This window comes from Hemicordylus capensis, chromosome 5 (genome assembly GCF_027244095.1).
Source record: "Hemicordylus capensis ecotype Gifberg chromosome 5, rHemCap1.1.pri, whole genome shotgun sequence".
Lineage (NCBI taxonomy): Eukaryota > Metazoa > Chordata > Lepidosauria > Squamata > Cordylidae > Hemicordylus > Hemicordylus capensis.
The window spans coordinates 65,550,683-65,572,680 of record NC_069661.1 but is presented as its reverse complement, the minus strand read 5'-3'; the positions used below and the strand labels follow the sequence as shown (position 1 = coordinate 65,572,680).

At 42.8% G+C, this 21,998-nt stretch overlaps 1 protein-coding gene across 3 annotated transcripts in view; it reads right to left on the bottom strand.

Annotated features, from left to right (window-relative positions):
- Positions 1-21,998, bottom strand: part of MND1 (meiotic nuclear divisions 1) — a 56,092-nt gene that overhangs the window by 26,710 nt on the left and 7,384 nt on the right. For all 3 annotated transcript variants that reach the window (XM_053253167.1, XM_053253168.1, XM_053253170.1), the window contains 3 exons: positions 12,489-12,554; positions 9,413-9,470; positions 6,446-6,594 (listed from right to left, as the gene is read on the bottom strand). In XM_053253167.1, coding sequence (XP_053109142.1) covers positions 6,446-6,594; positions 9,413-9,470; positions 12,489-12,554 — 273 coding nt within the window. The remainder of the gene's footprint in view (positions 1-6,445; positions 6,595-9,412; positions 9,471-12,488; positions 12,555-21,998) is intronic.

Below are 21,998 nucleotides of genomic sequence, written 5' to 3'. Positions count from 1 at the left end.
CATGAAATAGTACGCCTATTTTTCTGAGTATTGAGAACAGTTTGCAGGCTTGCTGGGATTACTCAGAAGTAAATGATTTAGTTCAATGGGCTTCCTCTTAAGTAAGAGCGACAGTTCTCTCTCCCTGCACTGGAATGCTCCATTGCACATAGCTAGGAGCAGAGTGATTAAAGGGTTAAGTGGTCATCTGCCCGAGAAAGCTAGCAGAGCATGAAGGACACACTCCCTTTGAGACCGTGGCCAAACACAACCACTTTGATGATGTGGTGATGCTCTGCCCACAGCCAGACTGCGGAACTTGCTGGGACGTCCTGAAACCAGAGTTTTGCTGGTCACAGTTTGCTGTACATCTGCAGTGCGGAGTTAGGATTTTTAACTCCAGTTAGCATTAACTGGAGTTAAAGTGTATTGTGAACCAGCACACTGATTTTCAGCATGACTTACTTGATTGAATCTAGAAGCCTTATCTATAGGAAGGAGGATGCCCTTGGTTCCTTGGCTTAGTTGAGTGTCCGCTCATTAGGAGGGGGAAACTGAATTCCAATTTCAGTGTTCCAAAGCTTTGTCTATTCTAGCACTCTCTGTGCACGCTCAGGGGCTGTGACTATCACAGTGGTATCTCTTAGTCCCTTTTTGACTGCACTAATGTTCTGGGGGCATTCAAGAAAAACCTGGCCAGAGTGACTCTTTTACTTTCCTTAAATTAGAGCAGGGCTGCTCAACTTTGGCCCTCCTGCAGATGTCGGCCTAAAGTTCCCATAATCCCTGGCTATTGGCCACTGTGGCTGGGGATTATGGGAGTTGTAGTTCAAAAACAGCTGGGGGGGGCTGAGTTGAGCAGGCCTAAATTAGAGGAATGCACTCAGGCAGAGGCTTATTTGTTACTAGAAAAGCGATATAATCATTGCAGACAGCCAAGATTTAGTCTGGCGGGAACACTGGGGTGCAATGGAATAGGCGGGTGTGGCAACAAATATGCCAGCTTTGGGTATGTAAGCTTAGTTTAGCTGTTGGTCATCTGTACTAATCATACGTTGGAAATTAACATGCATAATTGATTCTAATATCTCATCCAATATGGACTCAGAGGAAATTACTTGGGTCCAATCACTAACTTTCAACGTCAGCTATAAGTGACATTATAAACTGCAATCACTAACTTTCCCCAGCTATAAGTGAAAGCAACTAATACTGTACTAGTCTTTGAACTGTGAAGAAAAACAATATTTTAAAAGCATGTCTGCAGAAAGTTCTACAGGCATTATTATGGGTTCCTGGAAGTCTTCAATGGAAGGCTCACTAGTTGTCAAAAAGATAGAAGTCAGGTGGTTTACATTCCACATCAGACAGCTTAGAGGGGGATGTGAAGGTAAAAAGATCATGTCTCTCCAGGGTCACAGGAAGCCATTTCACTTGTAAAGCGAATACACAGTTTTAGTCACACTCTAGCTACTGTACACCGTTAAAATGTTCAAACACAGAAAAGCTTGTTTTCTTGGTTGGGTGCAGATGAGTCAGACACTACTGCTAGTCCAAATGGTGCTGGGTGTGGCTCACAATTCCTCAAAGGCTAAGCAAAGTGAAAGGTTTTAACTGCAGTTGCTGAACTACTGCCTTTGAATACTGACACAGAAGTGTGTTAGAGTGTGTGTGTGTGTGTGTGTTTGTGTGCGTGTGCGTGTGAGATAAGTGGATCCTAGTCTATGCATAAGGTGTGAATTTGGCTGCATGTGGGCCATACATTTCAGTATATGTATGTACTAGTATACAGTATATCCAGCAATATATCCAGCAGGATACTAAAAACACATTCAGATATGCAGCCAACATATTTGAAAGCTCCCTCATGCAAAAGACCCCTTTCCATAGAAAGATAGCACATCAGGTAGGCTAGACTATAGCCCTGCTGCTTGACTGGCTAGTTTTCAATTTGCAGAGAGGTACTGATATGAGGCAGCACTCAAAACACGCTATTTCCCTACCCAAATAAGTACAATGCATAAAGGAATGTGCCCTGTGCTGTTTCTGTATATTTGAATTAGCTCTGAAATGTTGTACTAGAAGCCCAGAGGGAGCATCAGATCTATGGGAACACAGCCCACAGACTACATTCTGAAAACTGTAAATATTTCAACTGAAGGGACAAAAGCTGAATTATAGTGATGTACCAAATCTCAAATGGGGGTTGGTGCTCAGAATGCAAATGTATATATTGCAGCTTCCCCCACAAACCCATTCTGAATCAGGCCTAAATTCCTTTCAAGTTCATGCCCGGTTCAAAATGTTGCCAGCCCTGAATTCATCCCTTTCCTTCAGAAAATTACTTTTTCAGTGCAAAGACCACCACCACATGCTCTTGAACAGAGGTTCCCAACCTTGGGTCCCTGGATGTTGCTGGACTACAACTCCCATCATCCCCAACCACAATGGCTGAAAGCCAAAGGATGATGGGAGTTGTAGTCCAACAGCATCTGGGGACCAAGGTTGGAAACTTGCTCTAGAATGCTTCTGCCATTCTGCTACTTCTGAAGTAATTCCAGTGCTCCTGAAGTCCTTACTAGGAATCCTAGGAATCCCTGAAACCATTGCCCATGGTTTCTAGTGTTTGGGATGCCATGACAATATTCCAAGGAATATGTTTCAAGGCCGCTCTGATATCAGGCATTTCTGCCAGTTAGGAAGGGAACAGAAGGCATGTGGATGACATCATGCTCCCAAACCCTAGAATGGATGCAAAACGATATATTTCCTCATTTTTTAAGAAAATAAATTATTTTACCCAAGCCCATTCCAAACTGAGCTGGAGTGATGGGGGAACACACCCATTACTAGTTATGAAGAACGACTCCTCAACTGACAATTAATTTGATGCACCAATTACTATGACACAATGCTTCTTTCAGAGTTAAAAATCCAGTCAGCATACTGAATGTATTGTTTCAACATACATGCTATTAAACTCTCACTCCTGCCTTTGTGACGTATGCCCTGCTGCTCCCTCTCCCAGCAACAACTTTCCCTTCTCCGTCCATCATGCAGAGTCTTGTGAACCAAGACTATGCTGCTTGTCTGTGTTTCATACAACACTCAGCACATTGTTAATGTTAAAAAACAATTAACAGCAGTAATGGAATCCCTTTGCGATCCCCATGCTGTAAATTCAAAAAGCATTAAATAGATTAGGGTAATCATTCAACTAGAAAAGACTACAACTGCTCGAAGTCTCATCTGAACATTTTCCTATCCTATAAATGCGATTCAATGGACAGGCATAATTGAGTTATCTTTCTGAAGAATGGAAACTGTAAGCCTACAGGCAAGCCGTGAGCATTGAATAATTATTTTTTGCACAATATTTCATTAGAGGCAATATGTAAATATGATAATGATGACCTCCCAAACATGTATATTATTTACTTACTCACTATATCTTGCATTCTTTATAAAGGGATACCAAAATAGTGCTCTAATATTCCTATCTTCTTTAGTTCTGTAGGATAAAAAGTAGTCGGAAGGGTATTTGCAATCAACAATTCTAACATCTCATACATTTGCAGTATAAATCCAATGCATGCTTTGCAGAATATTCCAAGGACAATTTTTGATCAGGAGAGAACAGCTGATAAATGAACACTGTTCTCAACATGTAACTACCGAACATGTGAGCGCATTGTAAGATATTCCACTTAGGGGATGGGGATGCTCTGGGAAGAGCATCTGCCTGCTTGCATGCAGATGGTTCCAAATTCCCTCCCTGCATCTCCAGATAGGGCTGAGAGAAACTCCTGCCTGCAACCTTGGAGAAGCCACTGCCAGTCTGTGTGGATAATACTGAGCTAGATGGACCAATGCTCTAACTTGGATTAAGGCAGTTTCCTATGTTCTTAACATTATTCTTGAAGTTACAGTAAATTAGACCAGAGAACAATGTGTTGAAACTGACAGGTGAGCAACATGTTATGTTTGATTAAATTAAATAACCTGAATCATATACTAAGACCTTTACATCAAAGCATTGTCACTTGTTCAAAATACCTGTCACATCTATATCTTCCAACGTTAAAGAGTGAAGAATAAAATCAAAGGGTCCTTCAGTAACTACTGTAAACCCAAAGAACTTAAAAGCATAGTATCAGCTTTATGGGATGTCAAGATTATTTTCAGTCAAAACTCTCTGGAGCAAACATGGTATCTATCACCTTAGTTTAACTTACAAAAAACCAGTTTCTAGTGCCTGCTCAGCTGAGTACAATCTGCAGATTTTTAACAACAGACTATGTGAAACATATATTGAATAAAACCAAGAGGTCCTTCATATTCAGTAATCCTACAGATGATGGCTGGAACCACAGAAAGGACACATCACACCCTCATGTATGCCAACTCTCCCTCCCTCCTCCCTCCCACGGAAGTGCGTGCGCGCAAATGCGCACACACACGGAACACATTTGTTCACTCTGTATAGCAACCTGGCTATTTAGCATGCCATAGCAACCTGTTTAGCAGATAAACTAAACTGCACACAAATATAATATTTGGCTATGTTCAGACTCACCGACATGCAATTAGCAAATTAGAAAGTGCCTCCTGGAATTAGAATCAATAAGGAAATAAAAACCATTTTTCCATTCAAATATATTTTAAATATCAGAAAGGACATATGTGATCTCTGAATACCACTTTTGATCTGTTTAATAATATATTAATTTATATTTTCAGGTTCAACAAAATTCAGATTGCCTCCACAGGAAAAAAACCCTGTTAAAAACTTGAATACTAGCATTCTCAGTTGACATGTCACACGCAATGTCCCAAGAAGAGAAACTGTGACACCTTCCCATATAATCAGCTGAGTACAGGACAGATACCTATTAAGAGCCGTATAGTCCATAAGAAGATGGCCTCTCCCTCAAAAACAAAAAGAAAATGAGGAAATCTTTACCCAAAGCATATTTTCTTCAGAATATTCTAGGCCAGGTGTTTGCAAATTCAGGTCCCTAGAGATTGTTGGACTACATCTCCCATCATGCTCTTCAGTGGTCCCTCTATTTCCCCCCCCTCCATCTCTGTGCAGAATGAGTTTTGTTCTAGGCGGCAGAATCAAGGCAGTGTGTGCACACCTGCATTCAGAGTGGGGCCTTCCTAATTCAACCTGAGTAGGATCTAAAATTAACTGAGCAGATATCAGAAAACTTGTAAGAGTGTGCACATGTGCATGCTTTAGAGGGAACAGTGATCCCCAGTCACAATGGCTAAAGAATAGGGATGTGGGAGCTGTAGTCCAACAACCTCTGGGGACCCAAGTCTGAAACCCCTGTTCTAGACCTTTGAAGTCAGTTGCTGCTTTCCTATCATACCTGAAAGTTTCCCCTTTTTACTAATGCTACAATTAGCCAAATTCTGAACTTGCTGTACAGAAAACCATCAGCAATATTCAGTTTTATGAAGTTATGGAAGATTTCTGAATCACTAGCAGATATTTCTGGGCAACTAGTTAAGTTGCCCCATTCTATATATCAGTCATTTGCTGGAAGACTAATTGCATTTATTCATAATGAATCTTAAGATTCTGTTTACTGAAAGAAACCTACACTCCCCTTTATATTTTCCACTACAAGCAGCCAAAAATGTAGAAATACAATTACCAATACAAGTCAGATTAAGCTTTCAATGCTGCTCTTCTTCAGCTTGATTGCATGACACAATAACCATGACTGGGGAAAACAGAAGTCTGAGATCATTTCCCAGAGAGAGAAGTATTTTGCTTATATAATTCTTTCACTGACGAATCAATTAATTGTGATTAAAGGTCATGTAATACTTTTAATTTCTTAACCATGCTTAAGAGTTAAAGAACAAACTATGGGATCATGCACTCCCCTCCCCTCTGTACTTTATTCCAGTACTACTCCCTATGGTCTTTAAACATGATGAGGGCTAATAAGGGTGAGCATACAGTATAATCTACAATTTGACACTAGCTTCAATGCCTACAAAAGAATTGTAGGCCTTAGCAAAATAGTTACTATGCCCAGTTTAAGTACTTTAAGGTACCATTAAACCAGGGATTCTCAACGTGTGGGTCCCCAGATGTAATTGGATTTCAACTCCCATAATTACCAACCAAAGGCCACTGGGGCTGGGGATTATGGGAACTGAAGTCCAATAACATCTGGGGACCCACACGTTGAGAAACCCTGCATTAAACAAACAGCTAGAAACAGAAGGCAGGTCCTAACACTAGGTTGCATACAGGACTCAGAGTAAATATTTAAGAGAAAAGGCCAGCAGGTTCAAATTATATATCATATCAAGTTTACAATAGTAACCCTTGGGCTCATCCAAGGAAGTGTGAAAAATTGTTGTTTGGAAGTAAGCTGACCTTGAGACATCCCCATATCCACCTGCAATGGATGTGGCAAGTAGAATATCAACTCTGAATTACCTGATTCTGCAGTTCCTCCACTTTACGTTTCCTTGCATGAAGAGCTTTACTTGGAAAAGCCCAAAAATAATTGGAAGTCCCAATCCTATCAGTGTCCACCATACCATCATCGACTAGGCTCTGCAGGACCTCTTTCACTGACATAGCAGCTGTCAAAAGAAACACTGTATTACAAAATTTTACTGGGTGAGGTCTTGACTAATTATTAAGAGATATGCAAACATCATAAAATATGGCTTCTTTGCTTTTGAGATATTATGGTGAATTCTGCCAGTAGCAGTAAAACAGCAAGTGTTAAATTAGAATTATTTTTCCATCTAAATTTTGATGTTCCTCCAAGGAGCCCAGGACAGCACATTTGGTTCTCCATCTCCCATTTTATCTTCACAATGACTCTGTGGGGTAGGAGGATTCAAACTTGGGTCTCCCCAGTCCTAGGCCAACCATTTTACTGGCCTCCAGGCTTGGTCAACACATAGTAACTCATTCACCACTAGAGGTCCCCACGAGGATCTCTGTGCTAAAGCGACAACCTGAAAACCAGCCTGTGGTTAAATAAAAAATGGCTGGGTGAAAGACTCCTAGGAGGCTGACATTCATATGCAGTGGAACAACAGAGTATTACCAGGTTAATTTTGTAGGCACACACACCAGAGTAAACAAGGGAATGTTTCTGCAGAAGTTCAGATAGAAATGCATCTCTGAAACCATTCTCTGAGACTCAGCTAGTAATGAATATGCTTTTGGATTAAATCAAGCCTGCTCAACTTTGACCCCCACCCCAGTTGTTTTTGGACTATAACTCCCTTAATCCCCAGCCATAGTGGCCAATAGCAGGGATTATGGGAGTTATAGGCCAACATCTGCAGGAGAGCCAAGGTTGAGTAGCCCTGGATTAAATGAAATCTACAGAACATTGTTTAAGTTATATATGTTATGTAAGTATACTGAATAGTGCTATGATGCACTAAACAAGCTAAATCCCCGTTTGGCCATGAAACTCACTGGGTGACTGTGGGCCAGTCACTTTTCTCTCAGCCTAACCTACCTCACAGGGCTGAGGGGATAAACATAACCATGTGGGTAACCTCTGGGCTCCTTGGAGGAAGAGCAGGATATACCGTATTTTATGGACTATAAGACTCACTTTTTTCCTCGAAAAATATCTGCCAAAATTCAGGAGCGTCTTATATGTTTTAACAGTTTAATATGTTAAAACTCTGAAAAACTGGATTAAAATTAAGGTGCGTCTTATAGTCCGTAGCGTCTTATAGTCCGTAAAATACGGTAAATGTAAAGAAGTTTTATTTATCTGAGTATGTCCCCATCTCCAAATAGTCAAATAAATATAACATTGTTACAACTTTTAAAAAGTCAGACAAAAAATAAGCATACTTGAAAGCTTCACAGATTGAAAATTTAACTCTGTTCATCAAAGCCAGCTAAAATAAAACATCATGCTCAAACTCTAGAGCAGGGGTTCCCAGCTACGACTTCCATCATCCCCAGCCACAATAATGTGCAGCTGAGGAGGTAGATGGAAGTTTTAGTTCAGCAACATCCGGAGTACCCACAGGTTGGGAACCCCTGCTCTAGAGAATCTGCAAAGCAAAGATGATCTAAAACTGGGGAGAGAATAACTGAAAACACCTCACTGTGCACCCTTCTGCAGTGGCACACCTAGGCATTTTAGGAGCCCAGACCTAAAGGGATTTGGAGCCCCCCCCCCCAGCTTAGGGGAAAGCTGAAAACTTAAAAAAATAAATAAATTCTGAAGGCAGGTACCCACTGACCTGCACTTCACACAGCATGCCCGCTGCTCTCCTATCCCCAAAGTCTTCAAACATGCTGGGAGAGGCTCTAAATGTCCGGGGGAGGGGGTGCTCCCTGAAGACCCACCACCACCACACCAATATCTTTTGTGTGTGTGCCACCATGATTGTGCATGCAGCATGGCATGGCCGAGACTGAGAGCCTTAGTTGAGTGGGCCTCTGTGGCGGTGGCTAAGCCAATGGTCTTGGCTTGGGCTGGCCAGAGACCTGAGCAGGCAAGATGCTTCCGCAGGCCTGCGCAGTGCGGGTCTCGAGCACTGCAAGCCCTTGATGGCATGGGTTTGCAATGTTCGCGACTCACACTATGCAGGCATGCGGAAGCAGCTTGCCTGCTCAGGTCTCTGGCCAGGCCCAGGCCAGGCCCACTGGCTTAGCCACCACCATGCAGGCCCGCTCAGCTGAGGCACTCAGTCTCACCCCCCCCCCGTCCGTACTGCGTGCACGATCATGGTGGCACACACAAAAAGATATCAGCGGGGGCAGGCAAGGCAGGGGGCTGCAGGGAGACACCTCAGAAAATTTGGAGGTCCACCTCCTGGTGCTGAGGACCGGACTTTGTCCCAGAAGTCTGATCCAAAGAGCACCACTGCCCTTCTGTTCAAACTTGGCACACAGATTATATTTTTAAAATGGAGTACATTCGTGAAGACGTACAGGAGTAGAGGTAACCTCTTAGGTAGGTTCCAAACAATTATACACAACATATTTTCCATTCCTAACATGCGATTATACAGTTTACTTTCGAAAGCAGTGACCAACATTTTGCCCAGCATTTCATTTGACTGAATTAAAAGAAAAACAATTCTTCCCCCAACCCCTTCATAATTTCTAGGAGGGAAAACATGTCTACATCATGATAGGGTGGAGGTACTATAGGTAAATTAAAGGAATATAGAGTCTCTTATTAGGTCTCTACCTAATAAGGGGCTCTTATTCCTTTAGAAGTTCCATAGAAGCAACAAGAACAAAAGGTCCACATTTCATCCCTACTTGTTCCCCATTTGCGCCCCACAGAATTGTTGTGGAGAACACACTTGGAAAAGCCCCAATGAGAACAGAAACATTTGGGAGATGTGATGCATATGCAAAACAGGTTATGGGTAAAGACTCAGGGGGAAATGTCTAGGTACTCACTGATTCCTTTCTCTTTGGGAGCAATTTTCTCAATGTCTTTTAACTGGAATACATCTTTCTGTTACAAAAAACAACCAACCATAACAAATACATCATCATTGAAAACATACAATATGAGCTAAAAAGGAGGCCACCTGGCCAATTCTAGATTCCCACCTCTACAAAGAGGACTTGTGGTTTCAGGACAACCACTCATGTAATTTATATATTTATCATATTTTATACCACATGATATATACTTCTCTAAGTGGTGTACAAAATTTAAAATATTATTAAAAAGTCAACACAGATTAAAATCCACAAATACAATAAAAGCAATCGCATGAAACAGTTATTAAAACAAATTATTAAAATTAATTCTAATTAAAAGCCTGCAAGAACAGGCAAGTCTTGAGGGTCTTCCTGAAACACAAACAGAGAAGGAGATCCTCTCAACAAGGAGAATATTCCAAAGCTCTGGGGCAGCCACAGAAAAAGCCCGGTCCCGGGTTGCCACCAAACAAGTCAGCGGCGGCAACCATAACCGGACCTTTCCAGAAGATTGTAACAGGCAGCAGAGTTCATGACAAAGAAGGCACACTCTTAAATACCCTGGGCCCAAGCTGTTAAAGGCTTTATAGGTAATAACCAGCACTTCGTATTTCTCTCAGAAACATATTGACAGCCAGTGTAGTTCTTTTAAAATCGGTGTTATGTGGTCCATTTGTGTTGTCCCAGAGACTAATCTAACTGCTGCATTCTGTACCAATTGTAGTTTCCAGACTACATACAAAGACAGCCCCATGTAGAGTGTATTACAGTAGTCAAGCTGGGAGGTTACCAGCATCTGTACCACTGTTTTAAGGTAATTTATCTCCAGAAATGAGCATAGCTGTTGTATCAGCCGAAGCTGATAAAAAGCGCTCCTGGCCATTGCCTCAGCCTGAGCAACCCATGAGAGTTTTGGGTCCAGGGGTACTCCCAAGCTATGTACCTGATCTTTCAGGGGGAATGAAACACAATCCAGAATAGGCAGATCTAAAACAACTCTCGAGTCCCGACCCCCCACAGTCAGTACCTATGTCTTATTTGGCTTCAACTTCAGTTTGTTATCCCTCATCCAGCCCATTACCACTTCCAGGCAGTCATTTAGGGAAGATATATCATTTCCTGATGAGGTTGACATGGAAAAATGGATCTGGGTGTCATCAGCATATTGATAACACACTGCACCAAACTGCCTAATGATCTCTCCCAGCAGTTTCATGAAGATCTTAAATGCATTGGAGACGGTATGGAGCCTTGTGGAACTCCAAAATTTAGTTTTCACTTTGCAGAACAACAAGCGACACCATTTGGAATCTACCAGAGAAGTAGGAACGGAACCAGTGCAAAAACAGTGCCACCCAATCCCACCTCCCTCAGGGGTTCCAGAAGGATACCATGGTCGATGGTCTCGAAAGCCTCAGAAAGATCCAAAATGATTACCAGAGTCACACTCCCTCTGTTGATAGCCAATTGGCGATCATCCATGAGGCTGACCAAGGCAGTCACAACCCCAAAGCCCACATGAAAGCCAGTTTGAAATGAGTCTAGATAATCTTCATCATCAAAACTCCCTGGAGCTGAGAGGCCACCACCCACTCAATCACCTTGTCCAACCATGGGAGGTTGGAGGCAGGCCTGATCCCTAATTCTGAGGGATCCAATACAGGCCTCTTCAAGAGTGTTCTAATAACTGCTTCCTTAAGACAAGGAAGTATCCTTGCCCTCCCTCAGAGAAGTGTTTATAATATTTACTAGATCCTCTCTGATAACATAATTATCAGATGAGATAAGCCAAGGGCTGAGAGAGAGACCTGCCTGCAGCCTTGGAGAAGCCGTTGCCAATCTCTGTGGACAATCCTGAGCTAGGTGGACCAAGGGTCTGACTCAGTATAAGGCAGCTGCCTATGTTCCTATGTTTACCCAGGCTGAGATTGGACCATAATCAGTTCAATTTACTCAATATCATTTCCAGCACAGCCTTTGCCAGCAAATGAAAATCCCAACAGAATATATTTCTTTTAAAGGAAAGGAAAGATTGTGCTGTCAAGTCAGTGTCAACCCCTGGAAACCACAGAGCCATGTGGTTTTCTTGGTAGATGACATGTCAGGAGTGGTTTACCATTGCCTTTCTCCCACACATTATAAGACGATGCCTTTGCCATTGTCCCTGAAGTGAGTATCCGGCTCCAGCACCTTTCTATATCGCTGCTGCCTGTTATAAGTGACTACAAATATATATTTACTAACCACAGTCTGGGAAGCACACCAGCGGGGATTCGAACTAACAACCTCTTGCTCTCTAGGCAAGTTGCTTCCCCGCTGCACCACCGCAGTTGTATTCCCTTTACAATTTTAAAAAAGAAAGCAAGCTAAAAATACTGTGAAAACATTTCAAAGTTATTGACTTGAAAAATGTTTTACTGTACTGTAATATTATGCAGTTCAGACCCATATGCTCACACAGATCTCTGAAAACATCTTACTGTAAAGGGCCAGTTTCTCTAACTCTTCTGCTCACAACTCAACCATACAAGGCAGCCATATTCCAATGTGAGCCCTTTGGGGACAGGGTGAGCCCTTTGGGGGACAGGGGGCCATCTTATTTATTTATTGTTTCTCTTTGTAAACCGCCCTGAGCTATTTTTGGAAGAGCGGTATAGAAATCGAAATAATAATAATAATAATATTCAAGGGTCACCCACCATACCAGAAGCAGCCTGAAAGTCCAAGGGCAAACGTAAATGTTACACAGGAGACTGGATCTCCAGATGCATTTTTCTTTTCCTAAAAGCAGTTGCAGAGGATCCAGTTCTGGATTGGGGCTACAGAACAGGGATGGGTTTTCTATGTGAACTGGGAGTACGTTTCCTATGTGAACTGGGAGTACATGTCAAGACCCTTTCTGACATCACAGTGGTTTCCAATATATACATTCAGTTCACAGCAAACACCTTTGAGTCAGACCTGCACAACAAGCTCACTTGGCAAATGCCACAGGTTCAAAATGTGCTTGCAGCACATTCTGCAACAGTAAATAAATATTACTTACCGTGTCAAAAAATATTTCCATCATCCGAGTTCTCTTCTCTTCAACACTCAGTCCCCTTTTCTTCGACTAAACAGGGGGGAAACATGCAATACTCTTAATACCACTTCCAAAGTTAACATCTTAAGCTACGTCAAGAAAATGGCCTCATGCGAGTTTCCCACATGATCCAGTTTTAGTGTTTTACTGCCCTTCTCCATAAAGTGCAAGAAGCAGTATTCTCTATTCCATTCAAAATAGTTCTGATGTTTTATAAATCCTTCATCTGTGTGAGCCTGCATAATCCTTCTGAACCAGGTTTTCCTCTGATCTTCAATACAGTCTACTGATAAATCAGCATAGACTGAGTGGCTACCATCTAACCTGTATGGACTGAATGCACTTAAGTAGCACAGGGACATGAAACACTGCTTGTTTTGAAATTTTGAGGGGGAAGTGTACTATAGTAGAAATGCTGCAGAAGCAACGAGCTGAGCTTCTATATTAGGTTTGATGTCTTTCTGTAAGCATTGCTCAGTATAAACTGTAAACACAATCACATACACTTCTCACATATGGAAACAAGGTTTCAGTAGACTATTTGGGTCATTGTGAATTGGCCCAGAAAACTGTATTCAGCCTTGGGTTCAGATGAAGGGTGAATTGGATCCATCTCTACCTGGAAAGATTCAGTGGTTCAGATGCATTGGTACTACATCAGAAGACTGTGAAGGAGATGACATGATCATCATCTATCATGACTCATGTGACACTTTAGGCCACTGTCTTACACTTTCTAGGGTGACCCAGCAGACAGAATAGTGGGCTTCAAAAGCAAGAGATCTGGTATGAATACCCCAGCTCTCAAACTTGATTGATAGTTTTTACAATACACTGCCTCCAAGTCTCAGTTTCTCATCTGCAAAATAGTAATAAACTACCTCACCGGGATATTAAAAGGAAAAATAAGAATTTACAATATCTGACCATCAGAAGTGCTACCGTATCTATCTATCTATCTACACATACACACAACACAAGAGGGGGTGTTGTGGTAGCAAACATGACTTGTCCCCTTTGCTAAGCAGATTCCACCCTGGTTGCATATGAATGGGAGACTACATGCATGAGCACTCCCTACATGCATGACATTCCCTTTAGACTAGAATATGGAGCCACTCTGGGAAGAGCATCTGCATGTTTGCATGCAGAAGGTTCCAAGTTCCATGGAGAAGCCATTACCAATCTGTGTAGATGATCCTGACCTAGATGGACCAATGATCTGAATCGGTATATAGCAGCTTCCTATGTTCCTAACTATCAAAACCCACTACCACAGTATGCAATATCAACCCACTTTATTACATTTGACCACAATCCAGAGAAGGATGAATGAGTGTATACATTCAGAACTGCCTCCAGGTATTTCTTGCACTAGCTCCTTGCATTTGGATTTTAAAAGAAGCTTAGCAACTGGATGCTAGTACCTATCACAGAAAAAAACTAAGCAAAGCCCCGAGTATGTTCACGGACCCCTTGCAGTTGCTTGGGATGATGGCCATTGTTTTCCATACACCAAAGTTGAAACTGTGGCACTGAGTTAATCACAAGCCTCATGATATAGTATGTGAGCCATTGCTTCTAATTATATTCCAATGCTGTATAAATAGGGCCAGCCTGTCTTCATTTATTGAATGATTATACAAGCAGAGTTCATCATGACGCACATGTAGAAGCTTACGTGGGAGCAGAATACAGATGAGTAACAAGTATATGAAGCAATGCATAATACCACTTTTTAAAAAAAGATTATATATGACTGGTACAGAAACCATTTTTGCTCATTCCCACTTCCATCTCCTTGACACTCCCAGCAATGCCTTCCCAATACCCTAACCTATCATTATTTATTTTACACATTTCTATACCATCCCATATACAAATCTCCAAGTGGTTTACAATTTAAAACACATCAGCAATAAAAACATTAACACAATTAAACCAATTTAAAATACAGGTACACTCTAAAACATTAAAACTACTTATAAAAAGCTTGGTTAAACAGGTATGTCTTCAGGTTTCTCTTAAGAACATCCAGAGAAGGGAAGGCTCTAATTTTGTTAGGGAGCATGTTCCAGTCTCGGGGCAACCCTAAAAAAGGCCCAGTTTTGAGTGGCCACAGCCGAGCTGGTGACAATCGCAATCAGACCTCTCTAATGATCTTAATAGGTGGTGAGGTTCATTAAGAAAATTGTGTTTTCTTATTAGGAACTTGCAAGACTGGTTAACTTGGTTAACAAAGTTACCCCTTCTAACTTGGCAAAGAGGCACCTTTTAATGTGGTGATTCTCTTTATTTAGCAGGGGGAGAGTGACTAGCCCTATACACCCCCAGCACAGTACCTCCAGTGAATGTTGCTGATGTCTATCTTATGTTTCTTTTTAGATTGTGAGCTCTTTGGGGACAGGGATCCATCTTATTTGTTTGTTATTTCTCTGTGTAAACCGCCCTGAGCCACTTCTGGAAAGGCGGTATAGAAATCAAATAACAACAACAACAACAACAGTGGAAATAATACTCTATTTCCACCGTCGCACCTTTTCCAAGGAAAACAAGTTGTTCTGGTAAGAACAAATCTGCCTACTTTACTTTCACTATAATCTTAATTGACAATTACCATCTGCATATATTGACCCTCTTCAGCCTTAAACATTTACACGTCCACCATCTTGAATTGGGGTGGATTACATCACCACAAACTATGTCGTTGATGTCCCTATGTGTCTCTACATCTGTAGCAAATTTGGTACAAATTGGTTAGGCTGTCTACAAGTTACTCCACTTGCACCTCAAATGTTCATGTGATGTGCCATCTTGAATTGGGGTGGAAACTACACCGTTGAGGTGTGCTTATGTGTTCTCACAACTGTACCAAATAGGTTCCCATGCATCTCAAGCATTCATGTGTCCGCCATCTTGAATATGATGGATGACATCATCACAAGCTACGCCACTGAGGTGTCTCTATGTGTCCCTACAACTGTGACCTATTTGGTTCATATTGGTCCAGGCATTGTGAAGTTGAAAGGGGACAGGGGACACACACAGAATGCTGGGTGGTCTCATAAGCTTACGTTCCTTAAGGCAGGGCTGCGCAACTCAAATATCCCGGTGGGCCAGAACCAACCATGACTTGGTGTATGGGGGGGGGGGAGCAGAGATGGGTAAAATACTTCTAACAAGTATTTTAGATACAAAATACCCAAGCAAATGTATTTTAGATACAGAATACTTAAACAACCAATAAAAATACAAAATACAATGCCTGAAAAAAGGAAACCATTTTGAGATGTCCATTACTTATCCAAACTTGTTTCCATTTCCATTAAGCAATACAAGTTTTTCAAAGATTAAATCACACAAGTTGTGCCTTCTGGGGTTGTGAATTATCCTAGCAAAGGAAAATAACTGTTCTATAGAACCACTTGATTTTAGATATGTATAATACCTTTAAAAAAATAGCCATTGTACAATGGAATACCTATCCAACATACTAATGTGCTTGGATTTGTTGTCCTGCAAAAACTGGAGAATTTCCAGGTTTTTAACACTCTATCAGATCAATAATTCCAAAACATAATATCCTGTTTCTTTTTGCTGTGTTTGCTATATTCTCCATTTTCACCACCCTCCATGGGCATCTGCAGGCTTTTTCTTTGCAGGGCAGGGGAAATATACACAAAGTTTGTCAACAGAAATTAAAACACAACAGGACGTATCCAATATTAATCCCGATTAGAGTAGACCAATTGAAAGTCACGACAATGGCTGCAATCCTATAGCAGTGGCGTAGTCAAATGAGCAGCAAGTTGTATTTATGGTGAAGCAATCATATGGTTAAATCATATGGAGAGGAGAACTTTCCTTTTACCCCAATTCATCCACTCCCTCCACTTTCCTCTCTTTTTCTCTCTGCTATTCTTGAAGCACTGAGAGCAATTGCAGGGGGAGGGGGAGTGTTTTACAGGACTGACTTAGATCAGAAGAATTCCCCTAAACCCAAGCTGTCACTCAGTAAAAAAGCTAAAGCTTCTAGTTTATATACAAATCAAAAGGATTTATTTGTATATCCTCCTCTTACAAATCAGAAAATAAAGAAGATTCTAACTGCCCCATAAGCCAATGTGATGTAGTGATTAGGTTGTTGGATGAGGACTGGGAGACCCTGGACGAAGCCCTCAACTCAATCATGAAGCCCTCACTCAGTCAGATCACTGGGTGATCTTGTCCACTCACTATTTCTCTCAGCATAGCCTACCTCAACGGATTGTTGTGAGGATAAAATGGGGGAGGGACAAACTTGGGATACTGTACATGGAGTCATCTGCTCCTGTGAGGCTGTCTCCCGCCCCAATGTGATCAACTTTACAGGCTGTTGTGAGGGAAATGATGGCTTTTAAAACTTTAAAAGTTTTTAGACCAGTCTAAGCAAGCATGGCTGCTAGATTTCCTGTATTGTTCTGTGTGTCCCACAGTGATACTGAGGCTGTTCTCATGACCAGCCTAATCTAAGGTGGGGGAGACCAGCCTGGGTTAGGCTGGTCGTGTAAAGCGTTGGGATCCTCACAGATCCCGGTGCTCCCATGCAGCCGGATCCCCTTATTAAACCCAGTTGTTAGCCAAGGTTAAGTGTCTGAGTGCACCCTTAACCTGGCTGCTGGGCACTGTGTGTCTCCTTGGGCTTTGTGCAGCCCAAGGAGATACAGAGATGGGGGAATACCCCAATGCACTGTGCACAGTGTACTGTGGGATATGTGGCAGCCAGAACAATGAGTTCCAGTTACAGATCACTCTTTGCTCCCCCATGGAGCGCTGCTCTTCTGGGCATGCCCGAGGCATGCTGAAGACCTGGGGCTTGGTCATCTGGGGGAAAGGTGAGTTAAAAGTAGCCTTCCGCCTACCCACCCCACACCTTCCCCACCCACTCTCTGTGATTGTGAGAATTGTCTCAATGTGTCCCACTCCCACCACAGCCAGGTAGCCTGGAAAGCTAGCTAAGCACTCTGCATGTCCTCCAGCAATCTGAACAGAAAAGCTCTCTAAAAGTACATTAGAGACTACTGCTTACTTTTGCAAAATGCAGCACAATCGTACACGTCAATATAAAAGTATTACTTCTTCAGTGATGTGGGAGAAAAGTCTTCCATTACTATACTTTAAAATTTCCATTTCTAAAACTGCAGTGTATCATATAAAACTATTTCACAGCATAATGAACAGATACAATGCTAGTCAAAATTGGGCCGTTTCAAAGCAAAAAAACAAAAACAAACAAACCAGACAACTATCCCTAGGAAGAACATAGGCATGTAACCAGGGGCGTAACTACCATTAGGCAAGGGAAGGCGGCTGCCTGGGGGCCCCCACGCCTCGAGCCCCCCCCCGAGGCAAGTCACATGACTATATATTGTGGGGTGTGTGTGTGTGTGTGTGTGTGTGTGTGTGTGTGTGTGTATCAGTGAGGGGCCCATTTTAAAATTTTGTCTCTGGGCCCACTCCAGCCTTGTTACGCCCCTGCAGGTAACTGTTAATCCGAAGTATGTGTACCTTAGATAAACACATTGTCTTCCTTTTTTACCCCATCATTTCCCTCTTCTTCCTTTGTTGTCTCCCTAATAATAAATATTAAGCACCCACATAACTTTTCAGTAAGATTTACTTCCAAGAATTATTTATTTACTGGATTTATATACCACCTAGTATAAAAATATCTAGGTGGTATACAGGATTAAAACATAATATAAAATATAAAACAATTAAAATTCATAAAAATATTAAAAATAATAATAATAGATAAAAACACATTAAAATTTAAAAGTTAGGTCTCAGTTGAATGCCTGGGAAAATAGGTACGTCTTCAGGGTCCTCCTAAAAACAAACAGAGGAGATGCTCTGATTTCAGCAGGGAGCAAGATCCAAAGCCCTGGGGCAGCCACAGAGAAGGCCTGGTCCTGAGTTGCCACCAAACAAGTTGGCACCAATTGTAACCGGACCTCTCCAGATGATCTTAATAGGCGACAGGGTTCACGACAAGAGAAGGAGCTCTCTTACGCAGTGGTCCCTCTAATTTTTTAAATCTCCGTACGGAATGAGTTTTGTTGTGGGCAACAAAATCAAGGCATTGTGTGCGCACACATGCATTCAGAGTGGGGCCTTCCTAATTCAACCTGAGTGGGATCTAAAATTAACTGAGCGGACATCAGAAAACTTGTGAGCACATGCACATGTGCATGCCTTAAAGGGAACAGTGCGCTTAAGTACCCTGGACCTAAGCTATTAAGGGCTTTATAGGTAATAACAAGTAGTTTGTATTTCATTTGGAAACATATTGGTAGCCAGTGTAGTTCTTTTAAAATCGGTGTCATATGGTCCGTTCGGGTAAACCCAGAGACCAATCTGGCTGCCACATTCTGAACCAACTGAAGTTTCCAAACTACATACAAAGACAGCCCCATGCAGAGTGCATTACAGTAGTCAAGCCTAGAGGTTACCAGCATATGTACCACCGTTTTAAGGTCATGTGTCTCCAGAAATGGACATAACTGGTGTGTCAGCCAAAGCTGATAAAAAGCACTCCTGGCCACAGCCTCAACCTGAGAAACCAGGGAGAGTTTGGGATCCAGGAGCACTCCCAGACTGTGAATCTGATCTTTTAGGGGGAGTGTAACCCCATCTAGAACAGGCTGATCTAAACCATCTCTCAGATCCCAGCCCCATACAGACAGCGGAATCTTGTTTGGATTCAACTTCAGCCTGTTATCCCCCATCCAGCCCAATATTGCCTCCAGGCAGGCACTTAGCGGGGGCGGGGGTCATGCCATTTCCTAATGAAGTTGGTTTGGAGAAATAGATCTGGGTGTCATCAGCATATTGATAGCATCCCAGACCAAACTTCCTGACGATCTTTCCCAGCATCAGAGATCGTAGATGCAGATGTTAGAAAGCATTGGAGACAGTATGGAGCCCTGTGGAACACCACACTTCAGCTCTCGTTTTTCAGAGCAACAGTCTCCAAGTGACACCATCTGGAATCTGCCAGAGAGGTAGGAATGGAACCACTGCAAAACAGTGCCACCCAATCCCACTTCCTCCAAGCGACCCAGCAGGATTAATGGGACTGGAGCCTTAAACATGTTTGATGACACTGCTGGCTTCCTTTTCACTCTGTTAAACAATTTTGATTTCCTTTTCTTATTCTTTGATAGCAATGCATGGCCCCTCTACATTGCTGCAGCACACACATTTCAGAAGAAAAAAGCAGGAATTGCTCTCTCCTCTGAAGCAAGGCTGCCTTCCAGGAGAAAGAGATACCTTCCCATATTATTTGAAGATGGGATGTGGTGCTGAGAGAGGTGTGTGGGGAATAAATACAACTAGCTGACCCTGGCACAGAACATCTGCACCCCTAGTTCTCCCTTCCTCCCCCTCCATTTCAAGGCCCATGCAGTTCACCTCCCATCCCTTCAGCCAGTCTCCCTCACTGCCCTTTCCGCCGGCTACTCTCATCCTCCTCGCGAGGCTGACAGCCTCATTTTCACTGCCTGCTCAGCCATTTGCAGTGGCACCGCCGCCTCTACCTCCTCGGCCTCCCTCCCCCCGCCAGCTCTCGTGCTCCTTGCACCGAGCCCAGCATGCACCATTTTTGTCAGCTGCTTGGCCGTTCGCAGTGGCAGTGGCACCTTCTCCTCGGCCTCCCCTCGCCTCCCTCCCCCCACCAACTCTCACCCTCCTCGCGAGGGCAGCAGCCCCTTTTCACGGCCTGCTTGGCCATCCTCAGCAGCTCGCAATGGCGCTGGCGCTGCCTCCTCCTCAGTCTCCCTCCCTCCTTTGCAACTCCCGGCAGCTGCTTGCGAACTCTCACAAGAGGTGCCATGCATGGGATTAGCTTTGGGTACGCCTTAAAGAATTAATTAGATAGATAGATAGATAGATAGATAGATAGATAGATAGACAGACAGATAGATAATAAATACATAATTAATGAATTGCCTGATCATACAGAAAAAGCCAAAGTCACAGTGAAAGAAATCCTGACTTAAGCGAGGTGGCGATGGCATGATACAGCACCTTTTTTTCTCTTGGGAAAGCAAGTAACATCACACACACCAGAACGGGAGTTTTCAACATAAGGTTGAGACAGAATGCAGCATTAAGTTCCTAACATACAGAGCGTGCTATTAGATACTTCCTGGCAATGCTGACATACTCATGCCCTTTAACCTATTGGGAGTTTTTACTTGCGGTTATCAAAGTGTGTGGGAAACACCAGGTGTCAGTTTTTGAGAACTCAACAGCAGAGCAGCTTCAGCTAAACTGCCAAAAAGAGGTTGAACAGGTCAGCTGCAAGGAACAGTGGCTTCCAGCCATTCAGACAGCTTACAGCAGTGTTAGACTGCAGGCTGTTCCCTGGAGGCCCGTGATAAGGGCTCAACTGTGTACTGAGATGCGGATGAGCAGCAGCATCTGGGCTGGCTGCACACATGGAAGTCTCCTTTGCATGCGTCAACCTTGCTAGAGTAGAGCAATTGGGCAAGTGTAATGTCCTGTCGCAATGAAACCTTCTTGCTGATAACATGTGCTAGGACAAAACAAGAGGAAAGCAAGAACTGGACACTCGGACAAATGCTGCTTGTTCACACGGACCAGGAACTTGCTGCCTTTGGCTACTATGCAAGCAGACAATGCATTTAACTATTTAGTCCACTCCCAAGTGGAATAGTTAATGCTTTAGCCACTGTCAGGATAGTTAAAGAGTGAGGAAACACGGGTGTTCCATTAGGATGAACTAAAGAAATATTTTGTTGCTTCACTCTTTAACATGTGGGGAAAGCTGGCATTGATAGAGCTGCCGGTGACCTCCCCCGCCACCCCGGGCAGAGTCCCTCTACATTTAACAGCTGCGTAACAGGTAACATTCAGCAAGAAAAGCATTTTTCACTGCACTTCTATGCCAAGCAGAGGTTCAGCTGATGAATTTCTGCCTTTTGTGCTGCTGCGAAAAGCAGGAGAGCATTGCAAAGAAGCAAAATTGGCAATCCAGGAGATAAGGTCAAGGTCAAGGTCAAGTGTGCTGTCAAGTCGGTGTCAACTCCTGGCAACCACAGAGCCCTGTGGTTGTCTTTGGTAAAATACCGGGGGTGGGGGGGTGTTACCATATAGGGGTTTCCCATAGTCTGGGAAACACCAGCGGTGATTTGAAATGGCAACCTCTGGCTTGCTAATCAAGTCATTTCCCGCCGCACCAGGAGATAGCAAGTAGATAATCATGATCAAGAGGCACAAGCATCTTCCCTGCACAAAGTTAATAGCATTAATTACAACAACATGTGGCTTAGATCTTTTGGGAGAGGATTAGACAGATTCACAGTGGACAATTATCAGGTGCCAGAACAAATGAGAGAGGATGGCCACTACTATTATGCTCCCCCGCCCCATGCTTCATTTTTCCATGGACAATTTCCCATTTCTAAAATT